General features: G+C 43.4%; 1 protein-coding gene across 2 annotated transcripts in view; it reads right to left on the bottom strand.

Annotated features, from left to right (window-relative positions):
• stxbp6 (syntaxin binding protein 6 (amisyn)) overlaps nucleotides 1-19,256 on the bottom strand; it is a 362,415-nt gene that overhangs the window by 300,040 nt on the left and 43,119 nt on the right. For both annotated transcript variants that reach the window (XM_070877442.1, XM_070877443.1), the window contains one exon: nucleotides 16,871-17,063. In XM_070877442.1, coding sequence (XP_070733543.1) covers nucleotides 16,871-17,027 — 157 coding nt within the window. In that variant the 5' untranslated portion in view covers nucleotides 17,028-17,063. The remainder of the gene's footprint in view (nucleotides 1-16,870; nucleotides 17,064-19,256) is intronic.

A 19,256-nucleotide genomic window follows, 5' to 3' on the forward strand; every position in this document is an offset into this window, starting at 1 on the left:
AGACATTGCCCTGTCTACTACTTTAGTTACTTCCTCAAAACATTTAGTTAGGTTTATTAAACATGACCTACCCTTTACAAATCCATGTTTCCTTTCTCTAATTCACTCAAATTTCTTCACGTGTATATCACTCTGTCCTTATAGATTTTAATAACTTTCCCACAACAGATGTTAGATGAACAGGTTTATAATTTCTGGTTTCTCGCTCTGAACTTTCTTAAGTAATGGAGTTACATCGGGCCCAAGTTTCCACATGATTTGCGCCTGATTTTTAGGAGCAACTGGTGGAGAACGGACTATCTTCGAAATCGCAATTCTCCACATTTTTTTTTCTGCAGTTCTAGTGAGGTAGAACAGTTCTACTTTAGAACAGAATTTTTTCTTCAAAAGGGGGCGTGTCCGGCCACTGACGCCTGATTTCAAAGTTTCCACAGTGAAAATGTACTCCAAACTAAAGTAGAATGGAGCAAGTGAAGATTTTTGTAGAACTGAAAAAACCTGTTCTACACATTAAAAAAATCAGGCGCAGGTTACAAATTAGGCGTCCAGAACGAGGTGGGGGGGGAGGGAACTCATTAAATTCTACAATCAATCCTTATTTATACTTCTACAAATATTATACAAATAAATCCAACCTGAATAAACATTTATAAGCAAAGAAAAAATTTAATAAACTATCTTCCTACCTGTGTGAAAGTGCTTCAGCCATCGTTCGAAGGAAACCGCCGTTTGTTGCCGAGCAGGGGAGGGAGGGGAAGGAGACAGCGGCTTGTTGCCGCGCAGGGGAGGGAGGGGAAGGAGACAGCGGCTTGTTGCCGCGGAGGGGAGGGAGGGGAAGGAGACAGCGGCTTGTTGCCGTGGAGGGAGGGGAGGGAGGGGAAGGAGACAACGGCTTGTTGCCGTGGAGGGAGGGGAGGGAGGGGAAGGAGACAGCGGCTTGTTGCCGTGGAGGGAGGGGAGGGAGGGGAAGGAGACAACGGCTTGTTGCCGTGGAGGGAGGGGAGGGAGGGGAAGGAGACAGCGGCTTGTTGCCGTGGAGGGAGGGGAGGGAGGAGAAGGAGACAGCGGCTTGTTGCCGCGCAGGGGAGGGAGGGGAAGGAGACAGCGGCTTGTTGCCGCGGAGGGGAGGGAGGGGAAGGAGACAGTGAGAAGGGAAGCCTCAGTGCTGATGGCAATGTGCTTTTATTAAAAAATGTTCAAAAATTAAACAGCTACAAAGAACTACAAAAATGGCAGAGTGCCAATGTTTTTTTCACACTGAGCATGCACGAACGCTCCCAACGCGCACGCGCAGCGTTGCCGGCAGGAAAAAAACTAATTTAAATAGTACTCGCCCCCTCCCACTTACAAAATCGGCGCGAGTGTAGGCTCCGCCCCCCTGGGCACCACGCCAAACAGACAAGGAGCTGCAAAGCGCTCGAGAATAGTGTGTTTTTTTTCTGGCGCCGTTTTAGGCGCGAAAAATGGGCGCCCAGCTCGGAGGGGCGCCCATTTTTTATCCTGTGGAAACTTGGGCCCATTATCAATTTTCCAATCTAAAGGGACAATTCCTGAATCAAGAGCATGTTGGAAGATTATGGTTAAAGCATTTGCAATTTCCTCATCTACTTCCTTTAAATCCCTGGGGTGGATAATGTCAGATCCTGGAGACTTGTCAGTCTTTAGTGCCAATATGCTTTTGTAATACTGTTTTCTTGCTTATGTTAGCTTTAACAAGTTCCAGTCCTTGATCAATTTTTAATTTCCCCAGAATGCCCTCTTCCTCTACTGTGAAAACTGACCCAAAGTAATTATTCAACAAGTCTTCCATTTCCTTATTTTCCTATGTAATATTACCACCATCTGTCTTTAAAGGACCCATATTACCCATGACTACCCTTCTTCTAATATAATTGTGAAAATTGTGTTAATAGACCTCGATCAGGTCACCTCTAAGTCCACACTGCTCTAAAGAAGTTCAAACCTGCAGTAGTCAGGTACACAAAAAATTCAAAGCACATGAACTGCTAATAAACAATAAAATGTCATCTGCATATAGCACAAACTCAAATAAATGTGAGCATATTTTACGCTGATATCAAAACCAACGTAAAACTGCAAGCACTCGGGGGAAAAAAAAAATCAGAATACCTAATGTACAACTACAATTTCTCAAAGGAAGAATTAGCAAGTCAAGTCTTATTAGATGCTGAAAATAGATGTCCAATGAGGCTCAACCTGTACAATTTTCTTCCATTATATTAAGTGCTGGTGTAAGCTAATTTTACTGCTGCCTGGGAGTTTAAGTTGATTTAAAGTCTCCTGATCATTCATGATCTGGCTATACGGTGCACATACAAATTAGGCCTACACTGCTCTTTCATGAGCATTCCTTTTTGATTCAAAGGTTTAATAAATGCTGAACAAGCACAATAATCTCAAACATTTCTTCACCGCAAATGGATCACCAGAGAAAGTTGTGCAAATCATTCAGGAGAGTGCCCAAGTAGATTTGATGGAACAATGGAGAGGCAAAGAGTTTATGGAGGGACTTCCAGAGCTTACGGTCTAAACGGCTGAAGGCTCAGCAGCCAATGCTGGGGCGAAGGAATTGGAAGAACGCAGAGTTCTCAGAGGGTTGTAAGGCTGGAGGACGTTAGAGATGGGGCGTAAACCCAACATGGTCTTAATTGGGACTATTTCAGGTCTTTTTCCAAAGAGTGTCAGTTCTGATTTTTCTTGGCTTTTCATTCTTATAACACAGACTGCAACTGCATCTTTTTAAAAAGAAGGCAGTGAGGAAGTGGTCAAAGAGACAGCATGGGTTTCCCTGATGAGGTGAGGGCGACAGGTGGGGAAGAAAGGATCAGAAGTTTTTCTGAATTTTAGCATCATCTGTAAAACTGGACACCACTCCTTCCAGCCCCATATCCAAATCACTGATGTACACAGTGAACAGAAGCAGTCCCAGAATAGATCCCCGAGAACGCTTCCAACCACCGAGAAACAGTCCTTACCTTCTACTCTCAGTTTGCTCCCTTCTAACTAACTTTAAATGCAATTTAATGCTCTTCCCCAATTCCATATCCATTAATATTCTACATTAGTCTCCGGTATGGTATCTGTCAAGAGCCCTTATCAATGTACACCACATCCACATCATTTCCCCTACCCACTCCATCAGGTTTACCAAATATAATCTTTCTTTCTGAAATCAGCATTGCGTATATCCGTCACAGTGCATGTGCTCCTTCAGCTTGCAACCCATCAAGAACAGGTTTCTGCTATTGTAGCTAGATGTCACCTGAGGGCACAATCTCAAACTGAAGAAAGGCCTTTGTGATCGAGCACATGCCCAACGAGTTGTGTTGGTCGGGGTGGGGGGGGGGCGCGGTCTCTGAACTTGCCATACACATGGATAATGGATGGTGGATATGGGTGACTTGCCTCTGGTACAGGTAGACTGCCTTGAGGAATCTTCTAAAAATCCTTGTTGACCTCTAGTTCCCAGAGGGGCAAGAGAAATTTCAGTAGTATCCATCCTACCAGCAGGAAGTGGTTGCATATCGCAGTGAAACTTAGCACTGCCTTTTGAAGTGGCCTAGCATGACCCTCAGTTGCATCAAACGGTAGGGATGAGCAATAAATTCCAGCCTCGTCAGTTATGCCCACATTCAGATAATGAAAAAAAATTGCTTTAACTGGTAGGTAGTAACAGAAAAGTCTAAATTAAAATGCAATGTTAAAAAAAATATTCACTTTGACAAATACGGCAAAAGGAAGCCCCCCCACCGCCCCCCACAATTTTTTTTTAAGCAAATCAACGGACAGACAGCTTGGAGAAAATCAAGAAAACACTTTCTGCTGCCTGTACACCAGTTGCCAACTTCAGTGCACTTCGTTTTATGGGCATAGCCAAAAGGATTAGCCATGATAGGAGGTTTCTTTTGGAGAACATTTAATGAGGCTCGCTCCATAAAACTGCATTAACCCCCTGCTACCCAGGTCATGCACTCTGAGCTTTTGTATCCGAAGACACCCACATTTCTGTATGGGAACGCAATACAAGCGCCGCGCCCCCCCCCCCCCCCCCCGGCAAGTTATTTGAATTCTAGAAGATAAATGATAAAACAAAAAAAGATGAGACTTTACTGTGAAAACTGTGACACCATCAGGGTGTGAATCCAGAGTCTTATACAATAACAAACCTGCAGCTATATAATGCCTTTCACAACCTCAGCATGTCCCAAAATGTGTTAGTTGTTGCTCAGTTAGAAACATACGCTCCTGTGAGTCAGAAGGTCGTGGGTTCAAGTACTACTCCAGGTACTTGAGCACATAAATCTAGGCTGACACTCCAGTGCAGTACTGAGTGCGTGCCGTCTTTCGGATGAGACGTTAAACCAAGGCCCCGTCTGCTCTCAGGTGGACATAAAAGAACCCATGGCACTATTTTGAAGAGGAGCAGGGGAGTTATCCCCGGTGTCCTGGCCAATATTTATCCCCCAATCAACATTAAAAAAAAGATTATCTGGTCATTATCACATTGCAGTTTGTGGGAGCTTGCCGTGCACAAATTGGCTGCTGCAATTCCCACATTACAACAGTGACTACACTTCAAAAATACTTCATTGGCTGTAAAGCACTTTGAGACGTCCGGTGTTTGTGAAAGGCGCCATATAAATGTAAGTCTTTCTTTCTTTCTTTACAGCCAATGAAGCACTTTTAGGGAAGTAAGGAACCAATATGCACACAGCACAATCCTACAGCAATGAGATAAATGACCAATAAGCCAGTTTTAGTGATGTTGGCTGAGGGAGAAATGTCAGCCAGGACACTGGGAGAACCTACACTCTTCTTCAAAAAGTGCCACAAGATCTTTTACTTCCAGTTGAGAGGGCAGATGGTGCCTTGGTTTAACATCTCATCTGAAAGGCGGCACCTGTGACACTGCAGCACGCTCTCAGTACTGCACTTAAGTGCCAGCATAGATTATGTGCGCTAGTATCTGAAGTGAGGCTTCAACCCACAACCTTCTGACTCAGAGGCAGGAGTCTACCACTGAGTCATGGCTGACACAGGGATCAAATTGCTAATGTTTAAAGAAATACATATTCTAATAGTCACTGATACAGATCGCACACAAGTGAGGGCGTAGAATAACAAAAAAAACTGCATTATTAAGCACCAAGGTTTTAAATCTTCAAGCAAACCTAAATATCACAGACATTTTTATTCAAAAATGTTACTGGCAGAGAGATATCAGTTCAAAGCCTCGGATTTATTTTCAAGGTTCTTCACTGTTTTGTAATCTCCATCAGCAACACCTGCACTCCACGCTGGTCTGAATTTACAACTTTATTGCGATTTTGTCTATAAATGTTAACTGAAGTGATTTTTTGGGGAGATGGGCAAGGAGGCCATTCTGCAACACAGGGAAAAACAGAATATTTTGGGTTCGGCCTATGATTAATGAGTATTTGTTGAGGCATTTCTGCTTCTTAAATCAAATGTATATTCCTATTGCACTGTCACTTCTAACACATCTAGTGCTGCATTATTCAAGACAATTTTGCACCACTCAAGACTCCACACCTGCTAACTGCTGTGAAGGTAATGAGGGGAGAAGCAAGGAAGCACTGAGAAGGAGTTTCATTAAATAAATAATTCTGGAGAGTTCCATCTTTGACCGTTTTGTAACAGATTAGATCTACAAGATATTCAGGAAAGATAGGGAAGGAAGAAAAAAAAAGAGGGGTGACAGTATTGATCAATGAGACTATTAAAACACGGGAGAGGGATGATGTGGTTGAGGGGGAAAAGACAGTCTATTGGGCCCAAGTTTCCACAAGAAAAAAAAACGGGCGCCCCTCCGAACTGGGCGCCCGTTTTTCGCGCCTAAAAAAATCCTCGGTATTCTCCACCTACTTACAGGTCCTCTGGCCCTCGGCGCAGCCAGCATGAGCTGTGGGGGGGGCGGGGCCAGGTCCCGGCGCTGAAAACAGTGCCGGGACCTCTGCACATGCGCGCTACAGTGGGCACGCAAGTGCAGTAGCTCCAGGCGCCGAACTGTGTGGGAGGGGCCCGAAGCACGCAGCCCCTAGTCCTGGATGAATGGCCTCACTGGGGCTGCGTGAATGAGGCTCCTCCCACGGCCAGCTCCTGCTCCCCCCCCCGACCAGACCCGACACTTGCTTCCCCACCCCGCGCCGACCAGACCCAACCCGACACCCGCCGCCGCACCCCCCCCGGCCGACCAGACCCGACCCCCCCCCCGCCGACCAGACCCGACCCCCCACTCCTCTCTTCCCGCCCCCCGCCCCGTTCCCCCCCCCCCGGACACCCGCTCTTCTCCCCCACCCCCCCGCCCCGAGACCCGCTCCCCCCCCCCCCCCCCCCGACTGACCCGCGCTCCTGTTCCCCGACCAGACCCCCTCCTCTCTTTCCCCCCCCCCCCCGGCTCTCTCTCTCTCTCTCTCTCTCCCCCCCTCCCTCCCTCCCTCTCCCGCTCAGCAGCACGAACGGCTGCAGAATTCTCCCTGGCTGAAGCACTTTCACACAGGTAGGAAGATGGTTTATTTAATCTTTTCTTGGCTTATAAATGTTTATTCAGGTTGGATTTATTTGTATAATATTTGTAGAAGTATAAATAAGGATTTATTGTCGAATTTAATGAGTTCCCTTCCCCCCCCCCCTCCCCCCCCACCTCGTTCTGGACGCCTAATTTGTAACCTGCGCCTGATTTTTTAATGTGCAGAACAGGTTTTTTCAGTTCTACAAAAATCTTCACTGGCTCCATTCTACTTTAGTTTGGAGTACATTTTCACTGGAAACTTTCAAATCAGGCGTCAGTGGCCGGACACGCCCCCTTTTGAAGAAAAAATTCTGTTCTAAACTAGAACTGTTCTACCGGACTAGAACTGCAGAAAAAAAAATGTGGAGAATTGCGATTTCTAAAATAGTCCGTTCTCCACCAGTTGCTCCTAAAAATCAGGCGCGAATCATGTGGAAACTTGGGCCCATTGTGTTAGAAGTAAGGAACAATAGATGAGCAATTATGTTACTGCATGTATACTATAGGCCATTAAATAGTGGAAGGAGATAGAGGAGCAAATTTGCAAGCAAATTACAGAGTAGTGATAAGGCGGGACTTCAATTATCCAGTTGATGCGCTTAGATTTTTTAGACGTGTTTTGACCGCCTTCTCTGCTTATTGGTCTACTTGCACTCGAGACAATAGTTCATTCACTACATGAAACTAGAAAGCCAACAATCACCCCACGCCCACATAGAGATGTAGCGACATGAAGATGTGGGACATGTTTTCACCAGAAATTAAGCTGACGTCTGAAAGAAATTCAGTACAATTCAGAGAAAGAATTATTCGCTCTAGTTAGAAAAGTAGGAGTTTGCCTGTGCTTGGATGAAATTGATTAATATTTTTTTTTAAAGGTGAAGAAAAGGCTAGAGGGATTACTTTTCCTACAAAGTGCTCCTTATTCTCACATATTTAAAAGAAACAAGATTTCATCTTACTATTGTGAGATTCAATTTAATAGTTTTGGCCTCATGGTGAACAGCTATTACAGATCTTTGCCCCCTGTAGTCTTCTCCACTAAGTATTGTTTTCTAAATGCGGCAATAGCTTCAATGTTAAAGGGAGATTTTCCGTCAATACAATTTACCAGGTTATTTAACAGATAATGTCATTGCATAATTAATTAAATCATCCACTAATCATTCAACAAATAAGCCCTAAAAGCAGCACTAAAAGCACAGAAACAAGTCGGCAGGGGTAGAGATTTTCCCTGTCTACTCCTTGTAGCGATCATAAATGGATTTATTTTTTTAAAAATCAAGAAATGTTATACCCCACGACGGGATTAATTTTGGGCTCAATTTTCCCCAGTGATTTGCACTGTTTTTTTTGAGCAGGTTACTATTTTTGGCCTAAGTTTAAAAAAACAGTTTCTCCAATCAATTTGCACCAACATAACTCAGTTAGTTAAATTTTTTTTTTTAAGATTAGTTTTTTTTTCAGCCAAAGGGAGTGTAACCTGCCAGCCGCACCAATTCTGGCCATTTAGGTAAGTTTGGCCAACTGAGAGTTACTCCAGTTCTGCTTAGGTCAACATCCGTGGCCTCTGCAGAAAAACCTTCTGGAGAGTTAAAGAAATTGGTGCAGGTAAGAAAATCGCCACAAGTAAGTGCAGCAGATGCCCACAGGGACAGGGGCAGGGCCAGGTGGCCGGGAGGCCATTCGGTCTGGAATGTCAGATGGGGGAGCGGACCGGCAAGCCCTTCGGCCAGGGCGGGGATAGTGGGACCGGCTTTAATAATTGGAGGCAAGTTGCTGCAATATATTTTAATGTGTTTTTTTAATTGATGTAGTGTTGGAAGCTGGCTATATGTTTCACTTTGCAGCATCAGCTCGCATTGTGTCCCTGGTTACCATGGCAGCCCGATCGTTTTGGCGCAGATCAAGGCTCCATCCCCAAAACTAAAGGACAGGTTAGGCCACACCAAAATGAAGAAATCCAACAGGCAAACTTAGAAAATATTTTTTTGGCTTACTTAACCCCCAAAAAATGGGTGCAACTCTTCAAGTACGGCAAAAAAAAGCTTTGGGGAAAATTGAGTCCATAGTTTGCAGAGGAGGTAACCAACCCAACCAAAATTTCCCAGAGCTGGTCATAACCTTAGATATCTTTCAAAAACAAACCTAATCGCCTCAGGTATGAATCACACCAAAACATTTTACCCTCTTCAATCTACAGGCCAGGTTTATCATCAACAACAACTTGCATTTATATAGCACCTTTAATGTCGCAACACATCCCATGACACTTCATAGGAGCATTATCAAACAAAATTTGACACCAAGTCACATAAGAGACATTAGAACAGATGACCAAAAGTTTGGTCAAAGAGATAGGTAATAAGGAGCAAAAAGAGGTAGAGAAGTGGAGGGAGTTCCAGAGCTTAGGGCCTCGGCAGCTGAAGGCATGGCCACCACTGTGGAGCAATTAAAATCGGAGATGTGCAAGAGGCCAGAATTGGAGGAGGAGAGCAGAGATCCACAAGGTTCAGTACTTGTACCATTGCTGCTTTTGATATACATTAATGTACTTGGGGGTACAGGGCACAATTTTTAAATTTCCAGATGATGCAAAACTTGGAAGTGTAGCAAACATCGAGGAAGATAGTACAGGTGCAGCGCCTAAAATCCGGAACTCTCGGGACCAAAGCCGTTCCGGATACGGGGCTTTTCGATTCGCTTTCAGACGTCACGAATCCGGAAACACCCGTGCCCAGGTTTGGGTATTTCCGGATTTCGGAACGTCAGAAATGAGGGAGTGTGTGGGGGGTGGGGGGGGGGGATTCCCGCCGAGGAGCTGTTCGGGCCGTCCAGCCCCGCCGAGGACGATGTCGTTGGGTGGGCCCCGCCAAGGTGTTGTTCAGTTGGGGCCCCTGCCGTGGAAGTATTCAGGCGGGCCGGCGAGGAGGCCCTGAGGTAAGGGCAGCGGTGGTGAGGCAAAGCCAGAGGTCAGGCAGCGGCAGGGCCTCGAGGTCGGCAGGGCCGTCGGGTCCGGATTCCAGAACATTTTACGGATTCTAGTTGACCCTGCCACCGATCGGTCCAGAGTCTGGATTCCGGAACTCTGGATTCTTGACGCTGCACCTTGACTTCAAGACAGACAGACAGGTTGGTGGATTGGGCGGACAGATGGCAGATGAAATTTAATGCAGAAAAGAGAGAGATGATGCATTTTGGTAGGAAGAATGAGGAAACAGAATATGTGCTAATTGGTACAATTTTAAAGGGGCTGCAAGGAGGGAGAGAGACCTGGGGGTGCTTGTGCACCAATCTCTGAAGGTAAAAGGACAGGTTAACAAAGCAATTAATAAAGCATGTGTGATCCTGGTCTTTGTAAATAGAGGCATAGAGTACAAAAGCCAGGACACGTTATGCTACATCTATATAAAACTCTAGGTCGGCACCAGCTATCTTCCTCGATGTTTGCTACACTTCCAAGTTTTGCATCAATTCTGGGCACCATACTTTCGGAAGGACATGAAGACTTTGGAGAGGATACAGAAGCGATTTACTGGAATGATTCCAGAGATAAGGAATTACAGTTACGTGGATAGACTGGAGAAGCTGTGGTTGTTCTCCTTGGAGCAGAGAAGGCCAAGAAGAGATTTGATGGAGGTGTTTAAAGATCATGAAAAGTATAGATAGAGCAAATAAAGAGAAACTGTTTCCAATTACTGAAGGGTCGATAACCACAGGGAACAGATTTAAGGTGATCAGCAAAAGAACCGGAGGTGATATGAGGAAACATTTTAAGGTTGCAAACAATCTGGTTCAGCCGCAAGCAATTGCCAGGGAGAGAGATGGAGTCGGTGTCTAGGGAGTGGAATTGCTGGCGAGGACTGAAGTCAATCACCTGAAATTTACGGTTGTATTGACGACGAAACTGTCAGTGTTCGCCATCATTACTCTGTAAACCCAACAGCAACTTCTGGAGTCCGCACATGCGCATTTAAATGCAGAAATCCTGAAGGTGCCGTCAGTTATTCCCTACTCCTCCACAGGGTGCGCTGTTGCAGTCTTAGCAGCTGGAATCAATTAGAAATCACTGAATTGACGTGAACTTCAACTTCATTCTGCTTCAACTCTATTCTTGCTGTGAAAATGCTTGAAAAAGTTAAACGTTGTTGAATGAGGTGTAACTGCGTACTAAGTCACAATTACTGCTGAACAACCTCTACAGCCCTGAAAAACTAATTTTATATTTGTGGATTGTCAAATTTCTTCATTCCACAATAAAAATTCCATAATTTTGAAAATAATAAAAATGACAAGTTTTAATGGTGTTATATTTAAAAGAGAAACAAAAGCTTAAACTGTATAAATCCAATTCTCAGAGGGTATGAGCCAATGGGGCAAAACACCCTGCATAATTCACTGTTCAAAGGGTAGCTTAATTCAAAACAAAGAACTTCAAGTACTGAAGGCACTGATGCATTAAGTATTTCAAAATTCTGCCTTAGTTAGTCTCCAGTTCTACATCAGAACCAGCTGCCAAGACCACACAGAGCTCTGGGATGCACTTAAGCAAGTCTCCTGAAACAGATTCAAACTTTTGATTGTTGAAACTAAAATCAGCTGGTTAATATAGCTATGTAGTAGATTTGAGTGTTCATTGATGATCGACCAGTACAATCAAATTTCCACTAACTGCATTATTCCTATGAATTTCTCTGCAAGTCATGACTTACATAAAACATCTAAAATACAATCGAGTCCCTTTAATTGAGTTTTCAGTCTGTGGGTTCTTGTCCCAGGATGATGAGCAGTAGTTATCCAGATGTCCAACATCTGGTAGAAATTACTGTTGACTGAGCACAAATATTTCGCTTTCAGGGCAGACTGTGGTCTTTTGGTCCAAGACACCACTTTAAGTCAAACTAGCATTATTTTTCAGAAATATCCTTTTGAAATAGAAAACTATGGATCTTATTTGCACATGCTACGAGCTTAATTATGTAATCTAAGTGGACCAACCAGAAGCTAAAAATTCAATGCCAGTCTAAGTACAGGAAGAAACTTGATCATTTGTTGAGTTTTATTATCCAGCAAGAAGAGGAAAGGTCCCAGTATGGCAGAAATTCATGTTTGACTGCAGAGGCTCCCAAACATGGAGGGGGGACTGGTCAGGAACGAGAGCCACTGATGTTGCCTCGCTTTGCCCAAGGAAGTGCATTATGGGGTGAATTCTGCACAGCATACGATGCTAAGCCTCTCTCTCTCCACAAGATACTCCATAAAACCAACCTCTTTGACCAAGCCTGTTCCAATATCACCTTATATGGCTCGGAGTCAAATTTTGTTTGATAACGCTCCTGTGAAACGCCTTGGGATGTTGTACTACATAAAGGCGTTGTATAACTGCAAGTTGTTGAATCCCAACTGATTCTAGATGTAGACATTGGGTCTTTCAAAGCTACTTCTGATGCATCATAACTGAATACTGTTGACCAAAAGCAGCTCTGATAGGCCCAATATCTACACCTAGAAATCAGTAGGGATTAAAACATCACGTGATGTTCAATTCGATGCCTCTAGAAATGAACCCCAGTGCTTTGTTTGCCTTTTTTGGTGGACTTATTAACCTGCATCTTTAAATGATTTGTGCACCTGTACTCCTTGTTACTTTAGCTCCTCTACCCCATTTCAACTCTTATTTTCCAAGGAGTTTGTGGCCTCCTTATCCTTCCTATCAAAATGCAAAACCTCACATTTGTCTATATTGAAATTCCTCTTTTAAAATGAGGGAGATAGGAATTATAAAAGGACAAGATTAATTTATCTTCCCCAAAAATGCGGCTTAAATACTTTATTTGTCCAACCCACCGTGGAAGAGAACACAACTTCAAATTAGTACCAGGAAGCATATCACAATGATAATTAAGGAAACACAGTTTGTAAAAGTCACTAAGGTGAATTCACACAGCTACCTTGAATAGATACAAGAAACAACAATTTCATTTAAAATAAAAACACTCACTGCACTCAAGTCCCAAAACACTGCTTTCCTTCATCTATGCTGTGTTAACAAAAATGAGATTTAAATCAATAGAATTTGTATTAATACTAGTCAATAAGATAAAATATTACAATTTATTACAGGCTGCAACAAAGGCATAATTTTAAATAAATGAAAAATCTGTTTAAACAGCATGACTAGTGCACCTAACAACTGTAATTCTGTGTTAATAAACCTGTTATTTATCTATTGATACTCTACTGAATCACTTTGCATTACAAGCCAGAAGAAAACACAACCAATCATTCCTTTTGCAGTCAGAGCTCATCTACATCCCTTGTACACCAACCCTCACATATAGTTGCACTGCTCAAGAGTGAAAAACCTTTTTTCCAATCTGTGGATGAAAGATTAATGGTCAAGATCACAAGAGGGCAGGTGACTCAACTTTGTTGGGCTCTAAATATTAAACATTCTTGATTGAGAACTAGATCCCAATATAGTGTTATTTGATGAAGTGACAGAGATGGTTGATAAAGGTAGTGCAGTATAGATGTTGTATGTATGGACTTTCAAAAGACATTTGATAAAGTGCCTTACGATGTCTCTGCAAGATCCTACAAATCCCTGGGAGGACAGAAGCACCAATGTTAGCGTCCTCGACCAGGCCAACATCCCCAGCATTGAAGCACTGACCACACTTGATCAGTTCCGCTGGGCAGGCCACATAGTTTGCATGCCAGACACGAGAGTCCCAAAGCAAGCACTCGACTCGGAACTCCTTTATGGCAAACGAGCCAAAGGTGGGCAGAGGAAACATTACAAGGACACCCTCAAAGCCTCCCTGATAAAGTGCAACATCCCCACTGACACCTGGGAGTCCCTGGCCAAAGATCACCCTAAGTGGAGGAAGTGCATCCGGGAGGGCGCTGAGCACCTTGAGTCTCATCGCCGAGAGCATGCAGAAATCAAGCGCAGGCAGCGGAAAGAGCGTATGGCAAACCAGTCCCACCCAACCCTTCCCTCAACGACTATCTGCCCCACCTGTGACAGAGACTGTGGTTCTTGAATTGGGCTATACAGCCACCTAAGAACTCATGTTAAGAGTGGAAGCAAGTCTTCCTCGATTCCGAGAGACTACCTATGATGATGATGATGACATAACAGATTTCTTTGGAACATAGAAGCACATGTATTAAAGGGACGGTAGTAACTTGGGTACACAATTGGCTAAGGGATAAGAGGCAGAGAGTAGTGGAAACGGATGGTTTTCTTCTGACTGGAGAGAAGAATGCAGTGGGGTCATAAATAAATGTTCTGGACTTGGGTATGGACAGTACAATTTCGAGGTTTGTGGATGATACAATACTTGGTAACATAGTAAAGTGAGCAGGATATTAGCAGACTTCAGGAGGACTTAGGCTGGTGAAATGGACAGACACATGGCATTAGGGGGAATCAAGGAGTATGGCGAGAAAGCAGGAATGGGGTACTGAAGTTGCATGTTCAGCCATGAACTCATTGAATGGCGATGCAGGCGCGAAGGGCCTACTCCTGCACCTATTTTCTATGTTTCTATGCAATTTAATGCAGATAATTGTTAAGTAATTTACTTTGGGAGGAACAACATGGAGAGGCAGTATAATCTAAATTGTACTATTTTGAGGGAGGTGCAAGAGTAAAAGGGACCTGAGGGTGCACATTAATAAATCTTTTGAAGGTGGCAGGACAAGTTGATAAGGTGGTTAAGAAAGGGTATGGGATACCTGGCTTTGCAAATAGGGGCATTGAATACAAAAACAAGGACCTCATGCTAAACCTTTACAAATCACTGGTTACGTCTCAGCTGGAGTGGTGCACACAATTCTGGGCACCACACTAAGATGTCAAGGTCTTGGAGGGGGTTCAGAGTAGGTTTACCAGGGATATGGGACTGCAGTTGTGTGGCGAGATTGGAGAAGCTGGGATTGTTCTCCTTAGAGCAGAGAAGGTTAAGGGGAGATTCAAAATAATGAGGGGTTTTAATCGAGCAAATAGGGAGACATTGTTTCCTCTGGCAGTAACCAGAGGTCACTGATTTAAAATAATTGACAAAAGAACTAGAGGGAAAATGGGGAGAATTTATTTTCCGCCCACACAAGGTTATTAAGATCTGGAACGCACTACCTGAAAGAATGATGGGAGAAAGTTCAAAAGGCAATTGGACATATACTTGAGGAGGGCTCATTTGCAGGGTTATGGGGAAAAAAACTGGGGTGTGGGACTAAATTTGACAGCTCTTATAAAGCAGGCACGACAGGCCGCATGGCCTCCTTCTATGCTGAAAGACTCAGATAGTTCTGTTCTATCCAATTGAAAATAAGCAGCTCAAAAATCATTACTTAATTGCCAATAATGAACACAGACAGCAAATTTTCATACAGAATCCAGCTGAACTTTAAATTTATTACTAAATTTGATTGCTTAGTCCCCAAACTTTCACACAGGATGCAATAATACTGCATGTTAGTAAAGCCAACTTACGATGCAATTTGATCACTATACAGCCCCTTAAACATTAACAGAATATCAGCGGCCGCAGGAGTGTGGTACTCCAGCTGTTGAGGACACCAATATAAAACAGGGGAGCCCTGCAGGTTTGATGGCAGAGATTCACATTTTTTATGGGTCCAACAAGCTGCCATTAGGGCTCCACTTCAATCTAAATTCTCAAAGCTAGATTTTTACTGTCTTGTGCCAACCATTCATGGGTCTTCAGCTTTCTGCAAGTCCCGATTTGTAGTGATAGAACAAGAAGTAAACAAAGGAGAGCAGAGCAAGAATATGGATCTTCATTTGAGTGCAGCTTTTTTGGCACCAACTCAAATGTGAAAGGGCCTTATGCTCGGTGAATGATCACATGACGACGAGACAACCACATTTTCAGCATTTGACGTTCAAAAGGCTTTTGCTCGTCTGTTAAAATTATTTTTTTTGGCAATTGATTTGCAAATGGGTGATTATTTAAATAATGTTGCATTTAATGCATTCGAAAAAGTTTTTTGAATTAGGGCCGAAATCAGTATTACCAATAGTTGTATAGGTTGAACCTCCCTTATCTGGAACCCTCGGGACCTGGCCTGTTCTGGATAAGAGATTTTTCCGGGCGAGACGTGGTCACGTTAAATTGGATGGCACAGGTGTTGAGCAAGGGGATATCGGGGCTGGCTGGCTTGGAGCTAGGAGTGCGGCAGAGAGATCATGTTGGGGGGTGAGGGGTAGGTGGATCGCAGGATCAGGCCAGTGATTGCGGGAGTCGGCAGCAAGGATGGACTTCAATTTGTTCATGTCGGACTTCTGCGCATGCACCACCCGGTGGCCGGGAATGATTCTGGACGAGGGGTGGTTCCGGATAAGAGAGTTCTGGATAAGTGAGGTTCAACCTGTATTACCATTTAGAGAATACAAGCTATACAATGATCAATAAATCTAAACATGGAAAAGATAAGAACACCAACAGGTAAGAACACTTAACATTTTATTTTATACGTTTGTTCTTGGAGTGTAGACAACGCAATATTTAAAGTCTATCTGACAACATTAAGAGTTAACCACATTGTGTGGAACCGGAGTCATGTGCAAGGCCAGATGAGGCCTACCCCAGATTTGGTAGCGATCGCAGATTCTCTTTAGTAAAGAATATTTCTTAACCATTTTTTAAAATGTAAACAATAGACAACTTTCGTGGTGATTTTTTTCTCATTTCAGCCCATAAATGACCAAATTCATTAAATTCAATTTCACAATTTACCATGATGAGATTTGAATTCGCAGTCTGAGTTGCTAGCCGAGTACCATAACACCACCATACTGCCTCTCGTCCTTTAGATCTCTTCCTGCATAATTGGCCATACCATAATTAACACAAACATCTGTTGTTCTAGAGCTGATCACTAGATGGTGCGCGAGAATGGATTGGAAAACAAACAGTTCCCAACTGCACAAACTGAAACAATTAATCTGAAGCAATTCAAAGCACAGATGTGTGTAAAATACATTGTGCTGCAACATAATTTCCTCGTGAAGCAGTTTTACTATTACATAACCTTCATTCCAATACATGAATAACTTATGTGCGCTTAATGCATCTTTCCTAAAGCTTTTCTAACTTACTGTACAACACAACTCTAGTTTAATCACCTTTTACTTTCTCCCAATTTAAAGACAAATTAATGTTTTGTTTTGCCTACCTAATTTTTTTTTCAACCACCTCATCTCTTCCAACAGCCAATTACATTTAATTAAGTAATCAGATGTCAATGATTAAAACAAACAAACGGTCAAACCAATTTAATTACCTGACAGGCAGATGTAGGTCAAATATTCCCCCTGACCTCCTGTTGCGAGAAATGGAATCTTTTTTTTGGTTCTTCGCTTGACCTGGACTGCTGCAAGCATTCTCTCATCATGTGGAGCAAAAATCTCCTTGCTGATAGAAGGTTTGGCACTCATCATGGACTGGGAGAACAGAAGGCAGCTTATTTATTGTACCTAGAGGAAAAGAAAAGTAATTCAGTACTGCACATCATGTAATCAGATGCGGAGAAATTGCAAAGGACCCACAGTAAGTTTATTTTAATACATTTAAGATCACCTACCCTAAACGGATGATTAAAATCACATTTTACATATTCTAGAATTTGTTTACAAAGTTAAAAAAATATGTTCAGCTACTTAGTTGCACAAAACTTTTTTATTTTATAAAAAAGTACCATCATCATCAGGATCAGGCAACAGAAAAGGGTTCAAAGAAATTCAGGCACAACAAAATAAACTCTGGAAAGGATTAAGTATGAGCCACAAGATGTAAACATAGATTCCAATTTATTAACAGCTCGCAGTCTGAGAACAGAATGGCTGATGGATGCACTGTGCACCTTCGCTGTACTAAGAGACCAAAATTCCATCCTAACAGGAGCACCAACAGCAAATCAGTCCCACAGCTCACTGAAACTGTCCATGATCTAGGGTCAAAGGCAAGCTTGCATCGGCACGGCTTGTAAAAGTCAACTTACCACACATGAATAAAGTTTCCTTCGTCCTCCCCCAAAATGTTAAAATACCTAACCTTCCACTTCACATACATGGAAAGTTTTGGTGAGATTATATTTTATAATAAAAATTTGCTGAGCTGCAAGAGTATGTCACTGCGAGTACATTCTTTGTGCAGGAAATAGATTGACATATTAATTTGTAGCATCATGTTTTTCCTGGTAATTTGATATATACCAAAAAGTAATGCTACAGTACAAGCAAACAATATCAGGTGTGAGCCTTGGGTCAGTGCTAAGACTCGGAGTCAGAATGTCATAGGTTGAAGCCCCACCGCAGAACTTGAGCAAATAATAACAGCTGACACACACTGTACTGTATTGTCCACAGTTTTGGATGAGAAGTTAAACTGAGCCCCATCTGCTCTCAGGTGGACATGAAGGCCTAGATTTTTGGGTTTTAGCGATTTCGCCCGTTGTCAGGCGATAATCGCGTCGATAAGAATTTTTTACCGCTGGGTTACTGTTACCGCCAGAGATCACAAATTTCGGCAAACGGTGAAAATCATTAGTGATAGCGATAACTCCGGCAGTGCACAATAGAATTTGTGCGCTCGAGCCGAAATTTGCGACCCCGCCCTCCAACAAAAAGAAAAATCGGACCTTCTGCGCATGCGTGAATTTTCTTTGCAATTTTTTTTTCTTCTTCCCGCTTTTCTGGTCAGCTGTCGATCAGGCAGGGAGCGCCCATGGTTGAATCAGCCATTTTTAGATTTGATTCACGATAGAAGGAGATGGTAGCAGGCAGAGAGCCAGAAAGTTTAGCAGTGAGGCAAACGAGGCCCTCATCAGTGCTGTTGAAAGAAGATGGGCAGAACTGAACAGGAGAGGTGCAAGTCGACCTCTCCCAGCGGTTTTTAGAAAAATTTGGGCCAGCATAGCTGAGGAGGTCTCCTATGTCGACACCATCCGAAGGACTCTCACACAGTGCTGCAAGAGGTTTAATGTCCATTGCAGGATCGTTAGAGTAAGCAATATTTTTATTGATGCTTTCCTTCATTAGTTAAATTATAAATCTGACATTATTTCTCATGCTGTTGGTATAGGTAGGCTTAGTGTTGCACCCTATTTGCCATGAGTGATCTTTACATGTTAAGATTGCTTTCTGAGATCTTAAAAGATGTTTCTGCACTTCGATGTCTTCCTCATGAACCATGTGCAACTTCCAGGGCCATTAAACAGAGGACTGTACTAAATGCACACAGTATGGCAGAAGTGCTTTGGTGGCTGTGTGTGCCACAAGAGCAGATGTGCCCTCTGGTAAATATTCCCACGGTCATCTTTGCAGGGAAAGATGTCCCACAACCGCCAGGAGCATGCCTCCGACAGACTTGGGGGAGCGTGTGGCCAGTCTGATCAGTGCCTCAGAGGGAGGGCAACTGCCCGTGGGGGTGCTGACCCTCCATTCGATAGTGAGGGCAAGTCCTCTGGGTTGGGGCAATGTGATGTTGCGTCTGTGAACTAGGGTTGGGGCAATGCGATATAGTGTCTGTGGACTAGGGTTGGGGCAATGGGATGCACCGTCTCTGGACTACATATAATGGAGTAGCTGCAGTCCTTTAAATGAGCCTGTGCTATGTGACCTTACTCATGTCACCCTGTCCCCTCCCCTGCTGCTAACTACTCATCTGTT

This window comes from Pristiophorus japonicus, chromosome 4 (assembly GCF_044704955.1).
Source record: "Pristiophorus japonicus isolate sPriJap1 chromosome 4, sPriJap1.hap1, whole genome shotgun sequence".
Lineage (NCBI taxonomy): Eukaryota > Metazoa > Chordata > Chondrichthyes > Pristiophoridae > Pristiophorus > Pristiophorus japonicus.